Genomic DNA, 21,928 nt, shown 5'->3' with positions numbered 1-21,928 from the left:
TGGAATATTTGTAATTTGAATAAGTAATAAATTCAGAAACAGTTAATTAACAAGTTATAAAATTTGTTTAATTTATTTTACATCTGGCCCTTTGAGAGCAGCTATTTTGCTGATGTGGCCCTCAATGAAAATGTGTTTGACACCCCTGGTCTAAGCTGTTATTTAAGTTTAAAGGTGTTATGCAAGATGTAACATTGTCTAAAAGATTGAAAGAAACTACAAGAAAGACAACATTAAAATGGAAAACATACACTTTAAAAACAAGTGTTAAAGAAAAGAACAGTATAAAAATAGTTCTCCAAAACACGGCTATACTCCAACAATAGAAATGTACCCAACCAGCAGTTAGGTCTCTCACACTCTCACACACACACTCTCACACATACATGCTCCTAGTCTTCATTATTGTGATTACAAAGCCAAACTTTTTAGTAAACAGTAGAGCACTCTGCATAGCCATTTTGTCACATCATTTCGTCCCATGACCTCTCTGTCCTTTCACGCTCCTCCACCGCCTTTATGTCTAGTTCTGTTGGCATGAAGTGCTGTTCATAGCCTGCATGGTCTCCCCCTGAGCTTGATGAGCAAGTATCATTATCCTCTTCCTCCTCATTTTTGTCTTCATCTGAGTCAATCATTTTACTGTACTCCTCTTTGCCAGATCCGCATTGTGTCTTTTGACGGCCCTCTTCCACTATATTATCACCAATGTCACAATTCATCTGATCAGCCATTTTGGAGGTGAAAGCACCCTGTGAGATGTTCACTATTTCAATTATTGACATTTTGGGATGTTGTTCTGTTGCAGGAATGCAGAGCCAGGCCAATGAATCATTTATCTATAAATGACACAAAGCAAAGCACTTAAGTTAATCAAATCTGATCAAGTCAATGCCATTCAAATCTTACCTGATACTTCATTTCCCTGATGATATTGCTATTGTGGGGATCTGGTATTTTCTTATCCAAAAAGGCAATGGGACATGTTTTATTTTTCCTTCAAATGTATGAACAGTATTTTAGAAACACAACAAAAAATATTATATTACTTTACTATTGAGTATATTCCTCCATTTTTTGTAAACATCAGCATCGTGAGGAAATTAAGAGGTACTGAGACAAAAACTAAATATCTAAAATATATTAGTTCTCACACAGCGCCTGTACCCCTCTAATTGACTTCTCATGACTTTGACAAAAGTGTGACCTGTACTATACTATTTACAACCCCTTTGTACAATGTTTAAGAATGCATATGAAATGTATTTAAATAGTACAGCACATTGCATAAACAGGAAGTTGTTTTTGTAGTTCTTTTTTAGTTCCACGAATCACATTATAGTAAGTCACTGAAATATACTCACCTGCAGAACCACGAACAACATAGAAGTAACCCTGCTCCCAATAATACAAAAAATAATTGTATGAATGTTCCTAAAAAAAATATATATATATTTTAAATGTTTGTATTACCAAAATTTCACACATTCTTGAACACGAAAATGTATAATTTAATTCCTTCATACCTATGTTTTCAGTGTCCTGCGTTTTAAACAGTACAGTAGTATTAGGTCCAGATCCAGCCTGATTCACAGCTTTTATCCACACCTTATAGTTATGATCTTCAGTGAGATTTGTCAGCGTAAAAGTTCTATTTTCCATTTGTGGGTATGCGCTCACGTTATACACTATAAAAATAAAGTGGTTACTGGTAAGATATGTACAAATACAAAGTTACAAACCAAAACAAATGCATTAGAACAGTTGCATCATCATACCTACCGTTATCTTTGCCATATCCTATTTGATAATATGGAGTGACACCATTATGCACTGACATCAGAACAGTCTCCCAAAGTAATGTCACATGTGTGGTACCATATGTAAGCACTTTAAATAAAGGCACTTTAGCAGGTACTGAAAACGAATAATACAGCTTTTATCAGTTTTGTAAATTGCTGATAAAATAATAAAAACATAATACAAAAATACATACTTCCTTGGACAAAGTGTATGATATCTGTGCAATATAACTGCACCATATGATCCGATACTGTAAACACAGACACTTGATAGGCTGTGTAATTCTTGAACTGCCCTATAGATGTCGACACACACCAGTATATCAAAAGTAAGTTCAGCTTTGTGACTCAGAATACATAAATTCATCATAGCCTTGATAAAAATAAAAACAAACCTTTGACTGTTATTTTTGTTAGACTCGTGTTAACTCTGACCCAATCCAATCCTTTGCCCAATGGGGATCCAGCTTCTTTGTATTGCACCACAAATTCACTGATATTGTCAGTAATCCAAGTGGCATTCCAGGAGACAGATAAATTGTTACGGTTCATCTTCAGATCAATGGCTCTCTGATCAGTTATTGTTACTAAAATAGATATACAATATCAATTAGAAACCTTTTTTAAAATTTTGGCCCAAAACCCTACTTAATATGAATACCTGGGGTTTGTACAGCCAGATGAGAAGGTGCTGTCATACCAAGTGCATTGTATGCATTAAAACTGACAAATTTAACATCCTTTAGTGAGGAGTTATGGTAACATTGGACCTCATTACAGATCATACATACTGACTCGGCAGCAGACATATTCAAAACTGAGTTGGTCCCATTATTATAATATAATGTCAAATTATATCCTAAAATGTGTCCACGGGCTTGAGACATGGGAAGTCGCTACAAAACAAACAAAAACAACAAAAATTCAGTCTTATAGTTCTAGCTGCAAATATATTTGATAATATTACTTAACATTAGTAAGTTTACCTTCCATGTAAGAACACAGTTTGAGCTTGGACGTAACATGTCACAGTCTCTCCAAATATCCAGTTTTCCAATAGGGGCTAAAAGAAGAGGAAGAAAGACAAAACATAGACAAAAAAAGAGTAAATATTATACCTGCATTTTCATTGTTTTATTTTATTTATATTATATTCATCATTTACAAACACACACCTCTTTCTGCACTCCTTATTACATGGACTTTACTCCAGCCACTCATCATGCTTGTGCCACAAGCACAACGGACCTGAAATGAATAGTTTGTGCAGGGCTCTGGATTGTTGAGCGTATAGCTGCCAGACACTCCACCTTCTTTTTGCTGAAAAGGGGAAATGCAAAGCGATTTTCCATAAAAAGAGGAACGATGTTGTGAAGAAATGAACATCTAGGGTACATAAAATATTTACTAAGCGATTAATTACAACAAGGCCAGTGATTTATTTCTGACTAACTTTTAGCAGGTAGCGTATTTATTTAATTAAAACGAGACAAAAACACTATAGTTTATATATATATATAAATATATATACCAGCTAGAAAAGTGTTAGTTGCAGCAATATTTGCAACTTTTACTTGTACCACACAAATTTTGTACACAATAGAATAGAAGAAAATCACACCTCAGTCCATGCCGTCTCTGCCTCTGTCCTATGGCGGACCTCACAGTGCCCTACTTCAAGCATCAACCAGTCACATGGAGACCTCCAGTGAATTTCTATGGGCTCTTGACTACTTAATACCTCTTTAATCTCTGGTGGAGATGGCTTAACTATAAAGACATATAGTGTGATTAAGTATTTTTCAACTGAAATGTCAAGGTTAGTTTTACTTGACAGGCATTAATATACACTAATTAACATGCAGACACTCAATACTAATATTACAATAATAAAATGAAATCAAATAATTTAACATTGTATTCATTAGTGCTATCTGAATGTAACAATATAAAGGTCATTGTATTACTTTTTAACATTATTATTTATGGCTTTGTGACATGCTGTATTTTCTATATCATAAAAATATTTAAAAAAAAAAAAATTATAGAAATATTTCCTGTGTGTAATGTTCCACAGCTGTTAATACAAATACTTGGTTGATTGCAAGAATACTTTTTTTTTTCTTTTTGGGCACTGTATCATTACTGTACAATGACACCATGCATGTAATAGAACAATGCACTCAAATGCGCACAAATAGCTACACAGCACATTCTAGATGGGCTTACTGATGTCTGCTGTATTAAAGGAAACTGTTTTAGAATTGAACACAGTTCCATCTTGGTCCTGAGTTTGAATCCAAACCCGTAGTTCGCTGTGGCTAGTAAAGTAATTACGCTGGATTACTGCACTGTGACCTGTTACCGTGTTTTTATAGTCTTCCCTGAGCAAGGAAAATAAAGAGAGAAAATTAAACAAATAAAATAAATACCTCACGGTAAATCAGACCTCAAACACTGTTGACTTACCAGTGTAAAGTGTAGGTGTTATTTAAACTGATACTGGGGTCATGGTTTGAATCCCATGTACAGATTATATCTGCGCTACAGCTGCTGTCATCACATGGAATGTAGCATTTTGGGGGAGAAAGAGTTACAAGAAGACCTGAGGAAAGTAAAAGAACTCACAATGCACAAATAACAGCACAGTTACTAACATGTCTAGTGTGGTTAACACCTTTTTTGGTAACAGAAAAAGACTTCCGCACTGCTGCTACTTTTTGTAAATCTAACACCTCAACAACCAGAGTTTAGTGCAGATGAGCAATGCAAGTGACAATAACAGGAAATGAACAAATCTAAAACGTCTTTGGAGGTGGCTTCTTTTTTAACATAGTAGATAAACTGTTACATTTTTATTCAGTCATTTTTTTACAGATATACATACCTTCAATAAAAAAAGTGCAGTCAACCATCAGAATGCACAGAAACCATACTGATGTGACTGCGGCCATTACATTGGAAATAACTTAACATCCAGAATCTAAAAGAGCAAAGAAACACGTTACACTCGAGCTGAGCTCACTGTAGAGTCTACACTGTAGAGTCTACAGTGTAGAGTCTACAGTGTAGAGTCTACAGTGTAGAGCCTACAGTGTAGAGCCTACAGTGTAGAGCCTACAGTGTAGAGCCTACAGTGTAGAGTCTACAGTGTAGAGTCTACAGTGTAGAGCCTACAGTGTAGACTCTACAGTGTAGAGTCTACACACCCTACACTGCAGACACTACACTATAGAGTCTGGCTCTAACTCAATGGCAGTTCTGCTCTTCTGTTCTACTGTTCTGTTTGGCTGTGCATATCACTGAAAGGTTTTTATTCAGCACTTTTATCCTTTAATGTTAATTTTATGATGATTATTTGTGATTATACATGTTTTAATTTGTTGTATTGCGATTTTATAATGTCTTTCTTATTCTGTAAAATACTGAATTACCTTGTGTACGAATTGTGTTGTACAAATAAACGTGCCATGCCTTCGACTGTGCACTGCTAGTCGTTACACCTTAGGTTATCAAGAAGTTTGTCTTTTCAACATTTTTAAGTAAACTTAAGGCTACAATAAGCCAGGCTTGAAAATAAAGATGAAAATAAAGCGCTTCACGTGTTGGGAAACAAATTGTAGGCTATTACTTAGCTTACGTACCTTACATTAAACGATGTGGGACTCGATCATCTTGGGGGATACGACATATCCCTCTGCTTAGAGAGATTGTTTTCTGTTACCGGTAAACGGTAGAAGTTAAAAACCCACAGTTATTTGAAGGGACTAGCTCTGCCCATTACGGGAAACACAACGACGCGCATGCGCAACACTCGGCGCGGCTCTAGTGAGTTCTTAATACAGATCCATAGTTAAAGAAATAGCAATTATTTTTCCTCGAATGCCTTCTGTGCCAACTACGATCTTGTAGATCTATTGCACGTAAACCATAACCTATAACATTCAGTAAACGTTCTACATAGTCTTAGATTTGACTTGTCACCTCTGAACACCTGCTAAACTAAAACATCAATGTAGGCTATACATGAGAAGAATATGGATAGATGCATTTATTGTATAGTAAATTACTTCAAATGGACAAAACATACTGTGTATACATTTCAACATTTTGGTATAATATAGGCCTATACACAAGTCATTTATAGACCCTATGGGCTATAAAATGAAAGCAGCTCAACAACAATAATCTGATACCAAACTCAAATTCAAAACTCAAGTTCTTTCAAATGAGCTCCTTGTTTAACCAGAATGTAGCAGATGTTCAACAGAGAGAACTGATTTCACTCTTGCTACAGCCCCATTTGCAGCAGGCACTGGACAATCCCAACACCAGATCTCGCCCCTTGCGATCAGCCTTGCGCAGGGCTTCAAGAATTTCATCTGAGATGAAGGAGCGGGCCTGTCTGGTAAACATTTTATTCCCACTGTCCTTGGAGGTAAAGGCTGAGTCTTTGTTCCTTTGGAGGATGGTTTCTGCTGAGTTCTGTGGCAAACCTTCTGTTGAATAATCTTGTGAGCTAAAAGAATCATCTAAAACATCTACAAAAAAATCAGATCATAAACATTAAGTAATTCATACAGAATAAAATAAAACACAGGAACTCATAAGACAATTCAGGGCCCATCCAGGGTAAAATGTTCATGGCTGTTCTGAGAGCATGTTTGTTGTGACTCAGTTAAAGTTGAGTTACAAGTTTGGCTCAACTTTAACACTTTATTTACAGCAATGGATCTTATCTTATTCATAGGCTATAATTTAAAGAAAACATTGACAGGTAACACATAAACTAACTTATGTCCCCTTACATTTAGACAGTAAACAAAGACATTAAAGATATTTAGTGTCTCACCTGTACTCATTAGTGACCTTTTCCAACGTGAACCTCCACAAGTGAAGATGACTGCACGGATGAACTCTCGTCCACAGAGTTTAACACCATAAACCGGGTTCTCTATTGGTTGAACACCTGCCACCAGCAAGCACACCATAAGTAATATAGCTTTCCACATAGTGATGCTAAGTTTGTGCTTTGAGTGGCTTCCTACTTCTCTGTTTGTAAGAGAAGGCTCAATGAGCCAGTGGTTTATAAAGGGGTTCAGAGGCATTGTACTGCGTCCTAGACCGATGCAGAATGGCTTATTTGAAATAGATACAATCAAAGACCTTTTCAAAAACAAAAAGAATACCAAAGGTGGAATAAATATTGTTAATGTCATAATTGTATAAAACACAAATATCCATCAATGCAATGACCTCACTTAAATTAATTTTACAGTGATGCATAATTAACAATAAGGGATGGGTATAATTACCATATGTGAGCAAAGGTCAACTGTGACCTAACTTTAATGTTACAGTGCATTTTCTGTAGAAATGCAGAGTTATTATAAATTGATTGTAGGAATTAGCCTATATTATAGAAAATGTGTTAAACATTTATTTATATTAGCTGCACTATAAAATATATGCATATTATTGTCCAGACAAAAGGAATGTAAGGTTAGGAGCCAGTGACATTTTCAAAGTCTGATAACACAAAACTCTTATTATGTGTTGCAATGAATGTATAACTCACTTTTATCAATGTGTAAGCAAAGGTCTCTCATCTAAAATGTATTCCACTAGTCAAAGGTCACTCATTTAATGTACAATAGGAATAATGAACCATAATTATATGATGATAACATGCAAACAAAATGGCATTAGGTGTTCATGGCTCATGACTCACCTGAGTCTGGTCAAAATTATTTATTATTATTCTATTTTGAACAGAAACAAAGATAAGGGTTGGCACAATATCATGAGCATTTGAATGCTCTAGCTGAGGCTTATTACTAGGTTAAAATGGTATAGGAATATGTGATTGATTTTAAAAAAATATATATATATTTTAAGTTCAATCACATTTGATTGGACTTTTAAGTTAAATTTCTTTGAAATTCTTTCCAATTATCATCAGACCAATAAGACATTGCATACAATCACTACAAATCTCAATAAGGGAAAAACATGTTTTGTACATTATTTGTGTCAATTCTTTAAAAAACAAAAACAAAAACAAACAATCCAACTATTTATCAAAGGATTTGGCATGGCAACTGCCCTCCTCTGTTAGCACTAACACAATTCAAACCAAAATATTAGCCAGTATTAAAATTTGGCTGAAACCCATGTTAATGTAGGTCTAAGGGAATGATAAAATCAAACAGGACTTTTACTGAACCAGGGAGACAGGGGATGGTTGTAACAATTGTTGCTTGAGCACCTATAATGAACTAATAAAGGATCAACAGCTGTGGCTGAGCATAACTGAAAAAGGGCAACACTGTACATTTGTGTTAATGAATCCACACAAATGCTTGTTAATAGTCAATTAACTAAGAGATCTTGAACTCATGCAATATTAAAGTGATTTGTAGGCCTATATGTGCATATATTTGTCTTCTTAGAGTTACATGACAGATCTTTGACAATTTTGTCATTGAGACATTCACACATGCAAAGGCTATGAAAGATTTTGCAGATACAGCAATCCCGGTCTTCATTTAAAGTTGCTAGAACATGTAGCCTACTCTATAAAAGGTTATTTGTTTTAGCTTATACAGGGGTCACCCCTGGTCAGCTGATGTTTAGATCACTGGGCTAAAGATTTCTTTTTCTGATTCAGTCTCCCTAAAATCCCCCAAAAATTAAATAGGATAATGTAGTAATTTACCAGTTTAAAACAGTTTTGACCTTTTAGTCTTTACTTTACTTGTAGTTGCTGATGTTGTGTTAATTTGAGTAGCTAAATAACTAACTAAGACATAACCGCTTCAACACCCACACAGGGTGTGTGTTATGATGCTTTGTAGTAAGATGCCTCATGACTGTACCTTTAAGAAGATTTGGCAGGCGAGAGCCAATCAGAAAAGCCGAGGAGGAGGGAAGAGAGTCGGTGGGTAGCAACAGTTGCCCTGGTGAGAACGAAGCGCCATAGCCACGGTAGCCCTGGCGACAAGAACCCAGCAACGAGAATCAACAACAACAACAACTGAATCCGCCATAAATATAACAGAAGACTTTAACCAGTGGGAAACACATAAGTGGATCCAGAGGTGAAGCTCTTAAAATATTAGAAATGTTTGCATTAATCAAAGCTTCAATAGAATTGTGCTTTTGCTTTTTTCCATCTTGTTACTGTAGCCATAGCAGCCAACTGTCGTTCACTGTTAGCTGAGGTTAGCGTGAGAAGCTAGCCATCACAGTGATTCTTGAGTCGTCTTTGGGTGGCGATGGGGTTGTTTGTACATGCTACTGTTTCGAGGCGCTCTAAAATGCGTCTACCATGACGCCGCAGCCATAGACGCATACTCCAGCATGCTGTTGTTATGGCGATGTCAAATGCAAAAGGTACAAAATGGCGGTTGTTGTAGAGACCAGTTAGCTTGTTGCCCGTGTTACAGTTACCATGCTAGGCAGTTAGCACCAATTCTGTCACGACTAGGTAAATGTAATCCACCATTAGGTCCATAGAAAACTCAATAAAAAAAAAAATAAAAATCATTACATCTTGGAATAAGGCAGTAGTCGCTAACTGCCCATTCAGAATCATAGGACATTCGCAGTGCAGCTGTTAAAATATCATATAATCTAGCCTATAATGACACTCGTGTTTAAATCTGCACTTTTAAATAAGTAGCTATTAAATTAATTTAATTCAGCATTATATAATTCATAAACTCATGGCACAAAAGGAGAGTGCAGGTGTCAAATAACCAACTGTGATAGCAAATGCTTTTGCAAAACAGTTGAGTCTGTTGCTGTTAAAGGGTCTTCCCATCTTCATGCTCATCTTTATGTTGTCATGTTACAGGTAATGAAATGAGTATTTATTCTCAATTTTGTTTCTCACTTGCCTCCTCAACATAACCAGCATTTACATGATTAAACTGAATCTTTCATTTTAATATACTTCTAGACTCCCTATAACTCCTCCTAACTCTCTATCACTCCTAACTCTTGCTACCATGTATTATTACATGTGTGTTAGACATTCTAACTAGTACTTTAAAATAAACTTTGAAGTCAACTTGAAGTCAAATATGTGATATTTTAACTACAGTTCACACAACATAGGTTTGTGGTGGAAATTTTAAAACATGGTCAGCTTCTACTGAATTTTCTGTATAGGGTTAGAATAGTGTTTTATTCATGAATAATATCTATCCCTGGACTCAATCTGAGAGTTTCATTTCCAGAACGTCAACCTAGCCCAATGCACACTGAACCATTTACGTCTTTTTTAGGGTAATCCCCACATCTTATAATGGCCACCACAGGCTATGTAGGAGACATTCAGCCGACAGCACAACCCCAGGGGACTAGTGTTTCAGTGACACCTGGACAAACCGATGCCAGCTCCACCCCTGCATCTACTCCCCAGTTTTTGGCAGAGATTCAGACATCTGTGGCCACTCCCAGTGTCGTCACACCCACTGGTCAAACTGCTCCCTCTGAACAAGTCACTACCATCTCCACACAGAAGCCTGCTGCTGGAAGTCAGGCCACTTCTCAGGTTCAGCCTGCATCGACACAATATGTGACAGCAGAAATCCAGGGCTCTCCCACACAATCTGGAAATTCTCAAAGCACTCCACAGTACATTGTTGTTACCGTAACAGGTAAGGTGTTACAACTGTTCTGTAACTGTTCTGTAATAGCGGTCTGGATTCCTAAACTCCTAACTGCTAGAGATCGACCAATATGGGGTTTTCCCGTTGCCAGTTTTTTTTAGACTCCAGAGCTTCTGATGGCTGATAAGGTCTGCCATTATTTTGAGGCCAATATAACAGCCTCCCAAAATGATATTATATGAAACTATTAACTATTAAAACTGTCTATAGCAATAATTTTGGACATCCACAGGCCTGTTACAATTCAAACCTGTAGAAGAGCAGTGTACAAAGTGCCTGTATCACATTAATTTGTTCAAACAATGCTATTTTATTCAGGTGTTTGGCTCAACTAAAACATAGATACAAATTGATATGCCCAAAGCCAATAAGCTAAAATCAGCTTGTATCGATCAACCAACTACTCTATCTCTATAAATTAAAATGTAATGCAATTCTAAAGGGAAAGCATTTAAGAGCCTGCTATTGATCATTGGCCATCTATGTCAGAATTCTGTATATTCATTTTTTAAAATATATACTTTTGCATCTGCATCAGAGGGGTCGCTTCACTCAAATGACAGTGTGTCAGACTCAAGTCCCCCACCAGCTGTTGTACAGACCGGCGTTCCCACACAAGTGGTCCAGCAGGTGCAAACGTCTCAACAGGTATCCTCAAATATTATCAAAAGAATTTCATGGATCATTCGCCTTTTTGAATTTATTAAATCTTTGTCTTTTTTCAGAGGTCAGTTTTACAGGCAACTTCTCAGATTGCCAAGACTGAGCCAGGCTCCCAGATCAATGTCACTAATCTACAGCCTGTTCACATCAGTCCTGAGGTGAGAGGAATTATATATCCACTATTGTGTTAAGGTTAAATCCAGTTTCATACTATGTATTTTTCTCAACATTTTCAACTTGTTGAACTTCTTATAGACCTAAGCTTGTCTCTTTGGATTTCAGTTACCACCTAGATGCAAGGACACAGCTTTAGTCACAGACAGGAGCATAGAAGAATTGCAGCTGCATGAGATAGGGCAGCAAGCATGTCAGGGTCTGACTTTCAGTGATTACACAAGAGACTACTATGGCAAAACATTCTACATGTCGGACTTTTGGCAGTATTATTCAATGTACCAGCTCTCTATGCATTCAGAGAAAAGGCTAGAAGTCCACAATGCAGGCCCCACCTCAGGTCATATTGAGCCTCCATCCCTGGCTTTGAATTTCCAAGTAGGTCAGGGGCAGAAGGGAGACCACAATGGCCAGGTCACAGGATCAGACATTTTTGTAAAGGATAGAATATAACATGTGTTTCATATATAATGTATGGGTGTGTTGTGTTGTGCATATTTGTGTGATATTTTCTTTAGGTCCAGCAGCAGCTCACAACAGTGCCAGTTCAACATGTATACACCAATCAAGTGCAGTATGTGGAGGGAGGAGAGCCCAACTACACAACCAGTACAATGTTAGAACTATGTCATTATATATGTGAAATAATAACTTATTTAGCCAATGTCATAGTTTCAATATATTTTATCCTACGTATCTCTCCTTTAGCCGTTCGAGCACCTTTCCATATACTGAAACTCCCCTGTATACGCAGACCACGGCTGGCCAGTACTATGAGGGCCAGCCAACTTCCGGCACACAGGCTTCAACACCTGGAACTCCTCTCACAGTGTCTGTGACTGCGGGCACTACAGGAGGGGTGTCCATGTTTGTGGCTCAGCCCCCCAGCGCTGCAGCTGCTGCTGCCACTGTAGTGACTACTGGTGCTACAAATGGGGCAGGGGATGTGGCAGGCAGCAATGGTGCATCCACAGGCAGCTATGTGATCCAGGGGGGTTACATGCTGGGCAGCGGTAGCAGCAGCAGTAGCAGTGCAGCAGGAAGTAATCAGACTTACTCACACACTGCCCGGGCCTCCCCAGCCACTGTGAGTATTACAGAGGGCGAGGAGAGTAGCGTGCCGTCGGCAGACAAGAAGGTATGCAGAGGTGCTAAGCGCAGCAATTTCTCCTTGTTTTGTTTTCATTCACCCAACTCTGAGGACGGTGTCGTGTTTTGTCCAGTGGAAAGCACAATTAAAAATGGAAACAGTAATACCAAAATCATGATAAAAAATCTAAATGTTTAAAAATTCTTTTTAATTGTAATTTCCTCTTTAACAAAACAAAACCATGACATCTTCATTTTCATATACCATAATACTGCATGTGGAAGGGGCATTTTGATTTTGCCTGAAATGTTATAACACTAATATTCATCCTGGTGATTTCCATAATATAATGGGTAACAACATATGTTTGGGAGATATTCCATCTGTATTGCAAGCCATTGATTCATTGCATACCAGAGTTGTATGCCACGGCACGCAAAGAAATATAGCAGTGTGAAAACAATCTCAGTGGATGTGCATGTTTTTTAACCAATAAGCATGCTTATATTTTATTGTTATACAAACACATATTTTAGGCCTTGCTAACTGTACTAGCCTCTTTTCTTCTTTCCTTGCCTGCTTGTCAGGTGCAGTGGTTGCTGGACAATTATGAGACAGCTGAAGGTGTTAGTCTTCCACGCTCCACTCTCTACTGCCACTATCTGCTACACTGCCAGGAGCAAAAACTTGAGCCTGTAAACGCTGCATCTTTTGGAAAACTTATTCGATCTGTGTTCATGGGGTTACGGACACGACGTCTTGGCACACGGTAAGAGAGGAATCAAATGTTAAAACTCAGTGTTCTCAAAGGGCACTAAACACTGAAAATGTGTTAGATCTATGCTAGTCCGTAGTAAATAGGATGTTACATGATTATATGATTTATGTCATATAAAAACTTTGATATTGCTTGGTTGTTAAGGGTACAGTAGATACTATACCTTTGGTCAGAGGACATGGGACAGGGCAGTGGTGTAGTGTTTTGGTTTGGTTGTTCATAAAGTCATATGTTCTACATTTTCTTTGTAAAATTTAGTCAGTGTTATGACTAACTCCTGATCTAGTTTTGTGTTGCTGTTTAAGAGGTAATTCAAAGTACCACTATTATGGGCTGAGGATCAAGGCCGGTTCCACTCTTCTGCGTCTAATGGAGGATCAGCAGCATCTGGCCATGAGGCAACAGCCTTTTTCTCAGAAACAGAGGTTAAAAAAGTTTTACTTGTGTGTTTTTATCGCACATATTTTTTCTAGTGCTGAACACTCTCTGAATGAATATTACATTTTATTAAAGGTTGAAGCCTGTACATAAAGTGGAGGGAATGACTAACGGCACTGCAGCAGGAGCAGCTCAGCAGCAGCAACAGCAGCAGGGTTCTGCTCATGTGGACATCAGCACCCAGGTTCAGCAGTATCAACAATTCTTAGGTGTGGTTTCCTCCATGAAGGCTATGCTCGACCATGAGTGACTGAGTAACATCCTCACTACCATTCCAGTGTTGTTCTTGTTTTCAGATGCATCTAGAGCTCTCCCTGAGTTTCCAGACATTGACCTTGTAGGAAAGTCTCTGCCAGAGGGCATCGAGATTGAGCACATTAAGAGTTTTCAGCTGCTTTACAGAGAACACTGTGAGGTAAAAGCGGGGTTGGGTTTATATTGTACTACCGTTTTGATCAACTTTGCAGCTTAATTAGTTTAGGTTTTTATAAGCTTGTGATTAGATTCAGATAATATACGTTATTAAGCCTGGTGGATAATTACATAAAATAGAAATTAATTAGAGCACTATTCCCCTTCAGTTTATTCACTCCAGTTCCATTCCCTTATTGTTTAGGCTATACTGGATGTTATGGTAAACCTTCAGTTCACTCTAGTAGAGACTCTATGGAAGACCTTCTGGAGATTCAGCCAGGATGCATCTGGAGATGCTACAATATCTGTGTAAGTCATAAACTATTTACAAAATATTGATTAGCATTTTAATTGGCCATATTCAACTGTTAATGATTAAATTGTGTTATTTTATATTTTATAGTCATGATGAATCAGAGAAGCGCCTTCCAAAGTCCTGCCTTGTCCTGCTGTGTAAGTATGATCCTGTGCTGCGCTGGAGCCGTGACTGTGACAACAGCCTGTACCAAGGCCTGGTGGAGATTCTCATTCCAGATGTTCTCCGGCCTATCCCCAGTAAGATCACAGCAGAAATAGGAGAACTAATTTGTCGTCACACACACTGAAATACATTTATTTATTTCACTACCAAGGACGATGGCACAACAATAATATACAATAAAGATGTTTATTGTTAGATGTGATTTCTGAGACTTGGGATGTTAGGACGATTCAGATAGTGTCTTAAGGCTAGGAGACAGATGGTGGGTGTTGTCAGGATAGGCCTATGCAAATAGTACTTCTGGGTAATTGTAGTTGTAGCAGTTTAAAATCAAAATTATCATTTTAGTAACAAATCTTGTATCCTATTGAATTACTGAATATAAATTGTTCAAGCAACCTTTCTTTATGCACTAGATTATGGAGATATAATATACATCAAGACTTTGAAACCTTTAGATACAATCTTTTTGTCAGCCCTTCGTTTCATAACATGTGATGAATTTAAAACTCATCACTGTACACTCTATGAAAAAAAGGGACTTCTTGATAGCCTGAATATCTCACTTGCTTGTTGAGCTTTGATATGGGAACTTTTAATGCAAAGCTCGTGATTGTCTACATCTAAAAACTGGATGCACTAGAACTGACATAGGAAAAAAAGCTTTTGGTTACTTTGCTTCCCAAAAATGGACATGCAAAACTGGATATATTGGTGCCACTAATGCACTTTAAAAACAGATGCAGGTGTGACTGTAAATGTTTATCACCAGATTATTAATGTTTAAATGAACCTATGTTCTTATTTTTGTTTTGTTTGTTTTTGTTTGTATAGTTCTGTATTTTAACAGGGCACCCATTAAAAAGATAGTATAGTACTCTCATTGGGCTGTCTCGGTATAAATAAAAACAAATGAAATTGAAGGTGAGCTGTGGTTCACTGGAAATGAGCAGAAAGATGTTGAGGTGTGGTTCAGCTCCTGAACCTCAGTCAAATATATTAAGTCAATTTATTTACGTATTGGTGTTATTATTATTGCACACAGCTTCAACATTTTTAAAAATCAAAACAGTGTAAGTGTCTCTAAGCATTCTTGAACAGTTTATTCAGCAATTTAAGCAAGGGCAACACTGACCACAAACAAATAACTTTGAGTAAAAAAAAAGACATGATTATTTGTGCAAGTTAATTTTGAACGTTGTCATTTACTTTATCTCCTCCAGGTGCCTTAACCCAAGCAATCCGAAACTTTGCCAAAAGCCTAGAGAGCTGGTTGACCAATGCGATGATGAATATTCCAGAAGAAATGGTCCGCATCAAGGTAGAATAGATCATTTTTATTATGTTTATATTATTACATGGTAGAGTTTAACATTAAACATGGCTGTTTTTGTAGGTTACTTCAGCAAATGCATTTGCCCAGACACTGAGACGCTACACCAGTCTGAACCATCTGGCTCAGGCGGCTCGTGCTGTCCTCCAGAACACAGCACAAATCAACCAGATGTTGTCCGACCTTAACCGAGTGGACTTTGCTAATGTCCAGGTTTGTTGTTGCTAGAATAGAGCTGTAGCTTGTTATAAATAACAAGCTTTAGAGTCACCATTTTTGGACCGCTGATTTCAGGAGCAAGCATCGTGGGTGTGCCGATGTGAGGACCGTGTTGTTCAAAGACTGGAGCAAGACTTCAAACTGACTCTCCAGCAGCAGAACTCCCTGGAGCAGTGGGCAGCGTGGCTTGATGGCGTGGTGTCCCAAGTCCTAAAGCCCTATCAACAAAGCCCTGCATTTCCAAAGGCTGCTAAGCTTTTCCTACTCAAGTGGTCCTTCTACAGGTAACTAGAACCTAGTAGTACTGAATGTTACCTTGCATTTAAGGCATGTGACAATTACCTTTCTAAATCTGATCAAACCAATTAGACACATGCATTATTGTGTCTAATAATATATATACCCATTATGCCTCTGGCATGGACAGCAGCAACGATGTTTCTCCATCTTGAGGAGATTATCTTTATTGCCATTTCATTTTCCTGAGTTAGCCCTATGCTCAATCGCCAGAGATTCTGAGGGTCCATTGTTTTCTGTCGGGGTTTTCTTTCTCTTAGCCACTTATTCCATATATTTGATGGTGCCTGAAATTCACGTTTCGCCACTGTCATGTGCAGAAGCATTATCAGGGCCACTAGACAAGGAGTTGTGGCTTGTTGGCTTAGCCTAATTTTTTATTTTAAACTATACATTAAACTTTTTGGGGCCAAAAATCCAAGCAGTACAAATGTAACTCAAGCACATACTATTGTTGTATCCTTAGGTAAACGCAACACCCACCTGTTTCATGTCTTGGACATGGTAAAACATGGAAAAATACTTGGATATGAATACAGGGAAATACGCTGTAAACGCACCTTATAATAGATGATGCGGCTCACGTAGTTAATGTTGTGCTGAAATCTCTCCGTAACCATCCATCCATTTTCTTCCGCTTATCGGGGGCCGGGTCGCGGGGGCAGCAGTCAAAGCAGGTACTTCCCTCACCCCAGACACGTCCTCCAGCTCCTCCAGTGTGACCTCAAAGCGTTCCCAGGCCAGCCGAGAGACATAGTCCCTCCTGCATGTTCTGGGTCTTCCCTGAGCCTCCTCCCGGTAGGACATGCCCAGAACACCTCCCTAGGGAGGCATCCAGGAGGCATCTTGAACAGATGCCCAAGCCACCTCAGCTGACTCCGCTGGACGTGTAGGAGCAGTGGCTCTATTTCGAGCTCCTCCCATGTGACATCACTCTATCCCTAAGGGTGCACTCAGTCACTCTGCGAAGGAAACCCATTTTGGCGGCTTGTGTCGGCGATCTTGTCCTTTCGGTCACTACCCAGAACTCATGATCATAGTTGAGGGTAGGAACGTAGATTGACCGGTAAATCGAGATCTTTGCCTTTTGGCTCAGCTCCTTCTTCCCCATCACCTACATCACTGTTTTTTAAATTCTGTTTCCCTATACATGCAAATAGTGTAAGCCCAAATGCAGTTATTTATTTCCTGTATTGTGTACAGTATTGTGCTGAACATCAGTTGTGGTTTTCATTGTTGCATACACTCCTTGATATGTGTCTAAGATCCCTCTTTTGGTTTCTTTTTCCCAGTTCCATGGTAATCAGGGATCTGACTCTGCGCAGTGCGGCCAGTTTTGGTTCCTTTCACTTGATCCGCCTGTTGTATGATGAGTACATGTATTACCTGATAGAGCACAGAGTGGCTCAGGCTAAAGGAGAGACCCCTATCGCTGTCATGGGAGAGGTACTATCTCGTACACCACACATATGCCAGTGAATTGTCATTGATCACTGTCAGAAAATCTGCTGACTTTTGTACTAACAATGTTATTAGACTTGGGTGTAAAGAAATGAATTAATTAAGAAAGAAATTTATTGAAACAGCATCCAGTTGAAACAGCCGATAATATTTTAATCCATTAATCAGATGCTTTGGTATAATCCAAAATCACTATCAAGAAACACGTAGTTAAGTGGATGACCAAGCTTTTTCACACAGTTGATGACAACTCTTAACCATTTAATGAGCTTGTCAAGCAGTATTATATAAACCAGGAAGTAACTTTCATAAAAAAGTGTATAGATATAGAATGTGTGACTTGTTGCTGTCATTAACTATAGGACATAATATTTAACCAAATGTAAAGAAAGTTTTATGGACTTTATATGACTACAGCACTAACAATGCAAACAGTAGATGTACTAAAAAAAATGGACTAGATCTAAACATACCAGCTAATACTATATCATGGAATGACATATGGTAAAATGCAGAAAAGAAACCTTTTAGATGTATTAGGAACAAGCTGTGCTAATTCAAATCATAGATTATATTATGTATACACATCTCTGCTGTTTAAAATGGAGCACTTAATGAACTTAATGACAATGAACAATTAACTTAATTTATGTGTCATAAAGTGTCATAAAGCTGAGCCTTATGCACCTATTGTGGGAATGTCAGAAAGTCCAAGATTTATGGCTTAAAATGACTAAAAAGCCATAACATATCTAAATATAGACATTAATAACACCACAGACATGTATCCTCGGGGACTTGCATCATTTCAGTCATTTCATACAAATATTTTCCTATCACAGTGTATTATAACCAAAACAATAATACTAATAATACTGACATTCCAACACATTATGACTGGTGTAGACATGCACTAGAAATTATATTATTGGAAAAAATGCCGTTAGATTAACTAATAACAAAGCTTTAACAAAGATTATCTTGACATATGTGAACCCTTATACCAATTTTACTCAATGATTTAAAAGTAAACCTCTTTGTGTAATTTCTTTGTGACTATGATGACAAAAGTCCGGGGCGGGAATATAGCTGTTTTTTCTTTTAATAATTAAATAAAGAAAAAAAAAATACAAATAAAAAATAAGGTCATGAGGACATGATTTTATTTCCATTATTAGCAATTTGCAGCTCTGAAATTTCAGAAAAGAGCTACACTGATGAAAGTTAAAAGGATGTTGTTGTTTTTTTTCCAGTTTGCTAGCTTTGGTCGAGGCCTAAACCAGCTGGATCCTGACAAAGGTTATTATGCATATATATATAAATATAAATGTATATATATATATAAAATTTATAAAATTATACCATATTGCAGTTGCATGTGACCAATTATTTTTTTTATTCAGAAGATGAAGAGGAAGATGAAGAGGAGAGTGATGAGGAAGGGCAAGAATTGTCTCTTCCAGCAGATGGTGCCGTCCTGGGAGATGAGTCTCTGGAGCCTCCTGCCAAACTGGCCAGAACTGATCAAAGAGTCCTCTTTGCCACTGGATCAGCTGAGAACTAACCAAATAGGAACAATGTATTTTGTTCACATGTCAATGTACAAAAACACAAATTCAAACATGTAAATACTGTATTTATTTGTAAACTTTTTAAGTACTTGTCTTTTAACACACATAGTAGTGGTGCTGCTGCTATACCTAAAGCCTGTTACCAATGATTTTATTCACGATCATTGGCAAATTGTGGCTTCTACACATAGACTGTTGTATAGCTCTTCACTGAAGGCTGCAAAGATTTCTCTTATTACATTGCGTCCTGCAGTCTTGTATTCACGTAGCTGAGAAACTCCTCCTGCAACTGTCACTGCCGTCTTAAAGTGGTCTTGGAAAAAACAGTGTTTGTGTAAAGGTTATGTTGGTGGGAGGGTACCAATGCCATCTATACATGTTAATAAGTTGGCACTAATTTATATAAGTACTGCGCTTTTTAAAGGGAACTTATGGGGGAAAACATTGAAGTTGGTATTGTTGTGTGCACTTACTGAGTGTTGTGTTTGTCTAAATGAGCACTGAAGTCACATTGTTCTGGAGCATTGATTGAAATAGCCCTTCCATATCGTGTGTGATTACAGGTCCAGCTGATTGAAGTGCTGAATACTTACTGTACATATTTTGAAAAACGTTGAAGAAAAAAAAAAAGGTTTTCTTTTATTTCCGTGTTTGATTTAAATTGGCTGTAAAAATGTTTTTTTCTTTAAGAGTGCCTGTCACAGGTGTTGATGTGAGCGCTCCTTATTTGCTGCAAAATCCTCCTTTGTAGAACAGCTGATTCTCTGGGAGGTTCTGTGTGTCATATTTATGTTCATTCATCTGTTTGGGGCCTCACTATCCCTGACATATTTTATGCCTTATTTAAATATTTCTTTGTTTGTGCCAAGCCTTGTTACTTTCCTGAAATCTCATTGATCCTTATTATTTAACAGAGGACCGTGCCTCATATACTTGTAAATTTTAAATATTTTGAATTTTGTTGTCACCAAGTGAACCTCTTGTGCAGTGTATGGTGGTATTGGCAATCTCTGTGTGCGTTATTGGTTTGTGATTGAATGTTTTTAATCCTATTAGTAATTGCTTTTCCACATACAGGCTAGGACCTGTCTCTCTGCACCTGTTGCTTTTTTATGTTTTTAACACTGGAGCACAGTCCTCCAACATCAATCCTTGTCTCTCCTAATCATTCTCATCTCAGTGCTCTCTACTCAATGGTGTTTTGCTTTTAACATTCTCATTTTTAACTTAATGTTCTAATTGGTTAATTGTAAGCATTTCCTTTTTGGAATTCATAGGTTTTAACAACTTTTTTCAGCTGCAATGGGTTTGTGATCAGCAGGCTTTGCAGCGGTCAAACCAGCACTTTTCGTTTTACATATCAGTCAAATTGTTTTATCAGCATTTAAAAGAGATTGTTTTTCCCCAACAGTTTAGTAATTTTACAGTGAACTCAACTGTATGACAAAATGATTTAGTGGCGATGTTTAATGAATTTGGTCTGTAAGTATGACTGTGCCTTTGGAGGTGGTAGAATGCAATGCAGATGTTTTTAAGTTTAACATTATTAAAACAATTTAAAATATTTTGCTGATGCCTTCATTATTCAATAAACAATAATGCTTGGTTATGATTCATCATATTTAAAGCAGCATGTGAGCATATATACCTTCTATAGTTAACTCAGATGGGAAAAAGAGATTTCTCATTACAAAGAACATATTTGTTATTTCAGCTTGGAGTTTGATGTGGAGTAAAATTGTGGTTATGCATAAGATTTTAGCTCAACAGGACCTGCTTATGAAAGGATGACAATTTAGCTGATAGCTTTTCTACATTAAAATCACATCTAAGGAGAAACTCAATTTCCCATTTTCTTAAATAATCCCCTGGAAAGACAGAACCAAATACTGTTCTTTTCCATTAGAAAACATTTTAACCATTTCATTTTTAGTATTTTAAACATTCAAAATCAATTGCTTGTAGGCCCTCTTCTTCATATTCTTTCACAAATTTTGTTGGCTTATTGTTAGGTTATTATACTCTAAGACATCTTGCAACAGTCTAATGTTATTATGTGTAGATCTTTTATTAACAAATCCTGATTGTTTCTCTAATAATCTAATCCAGTTTTTAGCCTGTTGGTGCATACGTATGTTACAAATTTATAATCATTATTTAAAAGTAAGATGGGGTAGTTTGGATAGTTTTCCAGTATTTTAGTATCTTTGTCTGGTTTGGGAATGTGATGATGTCCTGCTTCATAGTTATTAGTAGGCTTAGGTTAAGGTGAAAACGTGAAAAAGTCAGCCTCTAAGTGACTCCCAAAATTGCCTATAAAAATTTCCGGTTAAACCTTCAGGACCAGGGGACTTTTCTAGTTTTATGCACATAATTGCTTTATCCAGTTCATCCAGTTCAAGTCTATGTCTTTTTCTCAACCATCTTTACATGTGTTGTCAATTTGAGGTATAAATTGTTGAATTTGTTTCAGGAACCTGTCTGCCTTTGGAGCTGAGTGGACAGGTTTTAATAGAATGCAGTAATTTA

General features: G+C 37.4%; 3 protein-coding genes across 6 annotated transcripts; 1 reads left to right on the top strand and 2 right to left on the bottom strand.

Moving 5' to 3' along the window:
• Nucleotides 1–48: 48 nt before the first annotated feature.
• On the bottom strand, nt 49–5,605 carry il12rb2l (interleukin 12 receptor, beta 2a, like). Its single transcript, XM_033970391.2, has 15 exons — nt 5,447–5,605; nt 4,690–4,785; nt 4,272–4,407; nt 4,032–4,186; nt 3,424–3,572; nt 2,978–3,122; nt 2,789–2,865; nt 2,464–2,698; nt 2,198–2,389; nt 1,997–2,098; nt 1,783–1,917; nt 1,527–1,688; nt 1,365–1,434; nt 910–997; nt 49–839 (listed from the first exon to the last, which is right to left on the bottom strand). Exons 2-15 carry the CDS (start codon nt 4,754–4,756, stop codon nt 465–467), a joined length of 2,088 nt encoding a protein of 695 aa, XP_033826282.1. The 5' UTR covers nt 4,757–4,785; nt 5,447–5,605; the 3' UTR covers nt 49–464.
• A 460-nt stretch (nt 5,606–6,065) lies between these two features.
• Nucleotides 6,066–6,814, bottom strand: rln3a (relaxin 3a). Its single transcript, XM_033971033.1, has 2 exons — nt 6,655–6,814; nt 6,066–6,343 (listed from the first exon to the last, which is right to left on the bottom strand). The coding sequence occupies exons 1-2, from the start codon at nt 6,812–6,814 to the stop codon at nt 6,066–6,068; spliced, it is 438 nt and encodes a 145-aa protein (XP_033826924.1).
• Nucleotides 6,815–8,692: 1,878 nt separating this feature from the next.
• On the top strand, nt 8,693–20,957 carry rfx1a (regulatory factor X, 1a (influences HLA class II expression)). Of its 4 annotated transcripts, none has more exons than XM_033971032.2 (18): nt 8,693–8,902; nt 10,094–10,468; nt 11,019–11,128; nt 11,206–11,301; nt 11,836–11,933; nt 12,026–12,455; nt 12,995–13,176; nt 13,491–13,610; nt 13,699–13,832; nt 13,920–14,038; nt 14,240–14,346; nt 14,441–14,592; nt 15,742–15,839; nt 15,915–16,064; nt 16,146–16,354; nt 17,660–17,813; nt 19,082–19,127; nt 19,232–20,957. In XM_033971032.2, the coding sequence occupies exons 2-18, from the start codon at nt 10,114–10,116 to the stop codon at nt 19,390–19,392; spliced, it is 2,721 nt and encodes a 906-aa protein (XP_033826923.1). In that variant the 5' UTR covers nt 8,693–8,902; nt 10,094–10,113; the 3' UTR covers nt 19,393–20,957. The 4 variants fall into 4 exon arrangements, with proteins under 4 accessions (XP_033826923.1, XP_055079821.1, XP_055079818.1 ...); XM_055223846.1 differs by having other exon boundaries at nt 12,026–12,404; nt 13,001–13,176; nt 19,232–20,476; XM_055223843.1 differs by having other exon boundaries at nt 13,001–13,176; nt 19,232–20,476.
• The last annotated feature ends 971 nt before the right edge of the window (nt 20,958–21,928 follow it).

The sequence above is a fragment of the Periophthalmus magnuspinnatus genome, chromosome 8 (assembly GCF_009829125.3).
Source record: "Periophthalmus magnuspinnatus isolate fPerMag1 chromosome 8, fPerMag1.2.pri, whole genome shotgun sequence".
Taxonomy (NCBI): domain Eukaryota; kingdom Metazoa; phylum Chordata; class Actinopteri; order Gobiiformes; family Gobiidae; genus Periophthalmus; species Periophthalmus magnuspinnatus.
The sequence above is the reverse complement of the archived record's forward strand: the minus strand, read 5'-3'. Positions and strand labels throughout refer to the sequence as shown.